A 3,171-nucleotide genomic window follows, 5' to 3' on the forward strand; every position below is an offset into this window, starting at 1 on the left:
CAAACCATCTCGTCCGGAGCCTTACCATCCCGGAAACAAACCCACTGTTCGACAGTCTCACGAGGCTATACACGCAGGGCAAGAGTTACCCATCTCCACTCTCCATCACGGCTAGAAAGTTTGGCCCTACCATCGGGCTTACAGTAGATAGTCTAATGGGGACAGTAGAGCCGGTTCTCCAGGAACGATGGAACGAGGGCATCCAAGGATGTAGGGCTAGAGGTCTAGAGGGAGATGAAGAAGAGGTCATCCGGCAGTTTCGAGCAAGGATGCCTAGGAACGACAAGCACACTCTATACACAGACGCCGCCTTTGAAAAGGGAAGGGCAGGAATCGCAGTAGTAGAAGGAGAGAGTGGAAAGATTATCACCCAAAGGACGATACCCGACTGGGCAGCTGGTGATCCAACGGTTGCAGAACTCATTGCTATCGAAGCGGCCCTAGCTCACCGAGCCCGGAAAAGACCACTCCCTAGGACCACAATCATCGCAACAGATAGCAAGCGGGCTATACGACACATCGTAGAAGGGAAGAGTCCGAATGGGCAATACATTGTACGGTATATCCGGAACCACATAGCCGCCCTCGGCAAGCGGGAGGAGAGGTCGGTTCTAGTACAGTGGATACCAGCCCATAAGGGTATCAAGGGGAACGAGAAGGCGGACAGGTTGGCAAAGGAGACAATTGAAGATGGTTTCATCGACGAGCACACCACTAACACCCCTTACCTTCCTGACCCTCTTGACCCTCCGACTCCTTCTAACCCTCCTAACTCACCTGATCTACCGAGCCCATCAATCCTTAGCCTCACAAGGTCAAAGATATACCAACAGCGCTATGCAAGGCCAACAAAGAAGATGGCGCTAAGGGTAACCAGGCAGACACTGCAAACACGACTGAACGAAGTCTGGGAAAGGATAAGGACCCAGCGACCTCAGAACATCCACGACATAGGCGCATACACATGGCAGCTAGATGGGGCTCTTCCCGGACCACACATAGCAGCAGTGTACAACGCACTATCAGCCGCGGAGGCATCTATCCTCGTCCAGTGCCGCACAGGACACTCACGGCTACGGAGCAATCTGTATCGGAAGAAAACAGTAGATACAGCAGGTTGCGAGTGCGGAGCAGCACGAGAAACCATCACTCATGTGATATACGAATGTCCCCTCCTACTAGAGGATCGCCAGATCGCTATCGAGGCAGTAGGACACAGGTGGAGAGACCTATCTTATATACTTCGGGGGTGGAACCCTTGGGAAGACCCAAGAACTGCACAGCCAGTGGATGGACCAAGGGAAAAATGGAAAGCGGACATTCCGGCGGTAAAGGCGGTTCTTAGCTTCCTTTGCAAGACGGGAGGGTTCGCTGCGCAAGGAAGGACAGACGAATAAGGGGAAGCTAGAATGGAACAAGGGCAAAGAGGAACATAAAAGGTAGAACCAGTAGGAGGCGGCTGATAGGTTTGCTGTAGAGCCAAGTAGCCTGATCAATCGAATCAATCAATCAATCAATCAATCAATCTAGTAGTAGCCCTAGCGACGATGACCCCTACGAAGATGATCTCCCGCTAGACATATACAGTGGGTTACACAAGATATTAGAGGCGTTTCTCCTCATAGACGGTGAGTTTATTTTTTCTTTCTACAGACTGGTACCTGACGACCATCCTGTTCGCAAAACTGATACTTGTAGGAGCTTGCATAGCTGAGTGTTCCCGTGCATCGATATGCCATACCGAGTTCTTTAATCCAAGACTCCGTCTGCGAGTCTGACAAATCATAATTTTTCCAGCGCCTCGAATTCTCACTTGCAAGATTTCGTCCAAGTTCAATCGATGATGATCCGCTATGCGCTGTAAGCTGTGTATTGCAGGATACACATGGGCAGATCTGTGAAGGGTTGTCAGCTTCGAAAAGACCATGACCTGATAGATCTGTTGGTATCACGTACATTTGACAAAGACGTGGTGATGACTTCCCTACCAACACCCGTTGAAGGAAAGTAACTTGGTCGGACTACCCTCCTTATCCATCTCTTGAAAAGCATCGTTCTCGTTGGTTGATCCTTCAATGGTATAGCCACTGGCGTACGGCGTGGATACCTCGATGACCCAGGCATTTTCCTGTTCTCTAGTGGAAGACTGATATCGATCGCTGTCTCAAGAACATGAATGACGTTCAGCAAGACAGAAAGAGATTCCACCTCTAGCAAGAATTGCTCAGCCTCGGCACGAACGCGGATGACAAAGTTGCGTTTCTTGTAGTCGTTTGCAATACCAACTTCCGCACCCTGCAGTGTGTAACTTTGCGTCAGACGCTTGGAGTGAGACGTGGAGGGAGGACTATGAGGGGATCTCAAAAGTCGTTTGCTTGGAAAGGTGGAGATGTTCAGCATAGTCCCGATGACTTCAATGTGTGCTAGAAACCACCTGCGATTCGATGAGGGTATATCAGGTGCATCTAATTCGTGTTTCATGAACAAGTTGCATGATAGCGTGATAGTACACGAATATAAAGGACATGTCTCTTGCCCATGCCTGGTGTGCGTCAGGTTTGTGGTATGCTGAACCTGAGGCTCCAAAAATGGGACTACATCGTTGTGACTGGCTTCCGAGTCGTTCATGTCTGGCTTTAAGGGATTTATGAATGCTTTTCGATGAGACGGAGTTTATATGTAGCTAGAAAAGTGTATTTGCAGGGTTTGCCAGAACAAGTGGCGAGATCAATGGCGTCACATACTCCTGCTCAGTATTTAAATTCAAGCAGTTGTCAAGAAACAATGCTACGAAAGGCTCGCTGCTCGATGATAGTGTTCTGCGCTGCGGACCTCGTGGCAGCTGTAAGAATGACGCAAGTCAAGCTTGACAGGCGTCTTGGTCGGCAAACTCCTCTCCTCTTCAGACAGAATATGCATCACTTTTTGGCCAGAGACGCTTTCCGAGGAAGCCGGTGCCTTTGGCTCCAGAAATTACCTACTTGCCTAGGCTACCGAGTGGACTATGTGGAAGTTTCGTATACCCGACCCAGCGAAGTCGATAAGCTGACACGGGCGACGTCACTGATTTACGAGAGTACAGTGCACGGACAGAAGTTTCGCAAACCACTCAACGCGCTCCACGTCGTCAAATCTCACCCTTCTTTTCTGCATTAACATAACAACATGGCG

At 49.7% G+C, this 3,171-nt stretch overlaps 2 protein-coding genes across 2 annotated transcripts; one reads left to right on the forward strand and one right to left on the reverse strand.

The window, feature by feature from the left end:
• Positions 1-269: 269 nt before the first annotated feature.
• M437DRAFT_61375 (ribonuclease H) lies at positions 270-686 on the forward strand (the record flags this gene model as incomplete). Its single annotated transcript, XM_041023925.1, has 1 exon — positions 270-686. A coding segment is annotated over one exon (417 nt), but the record flags the coding sequence as incomplete, so codon positions are not given.
• A 1,411-nt stretch (positions 687-2,097) lies between these two features.
• On the reverse strand, positions 2,098-2,319 carry M437DRAFT_32670 (uncharacterized protein; the record flags this gene model as incomplete). The annotated part of the gene is made up of 1 exon (XM_041019236.1): positions 2,098-2,319. A coding segment is annotated over one exon (222 nt), but the record flags the coding sequence as incomplete, so codon positions are not given.
• Positions 2,320-3,171: the final 852 nt, after the last annotated feature.

Source organism: Aureobasidium melanogenum (assembly GCF_000721775.1).
Source record: "Aureobasidium melanogenum CBS 110374 unplaced genomic scaffold scaffold_101, whole genome shotgun sequence".
In the NCBI taxonomy this organism is placed as follows: domain Eukaryota; kingdom Fungi; phylum Ascomycota; class Dothideomycetes; order Dothideales; family Saccotheciaceae; genus Aureobasidium; species Aureobasidium melanogenum.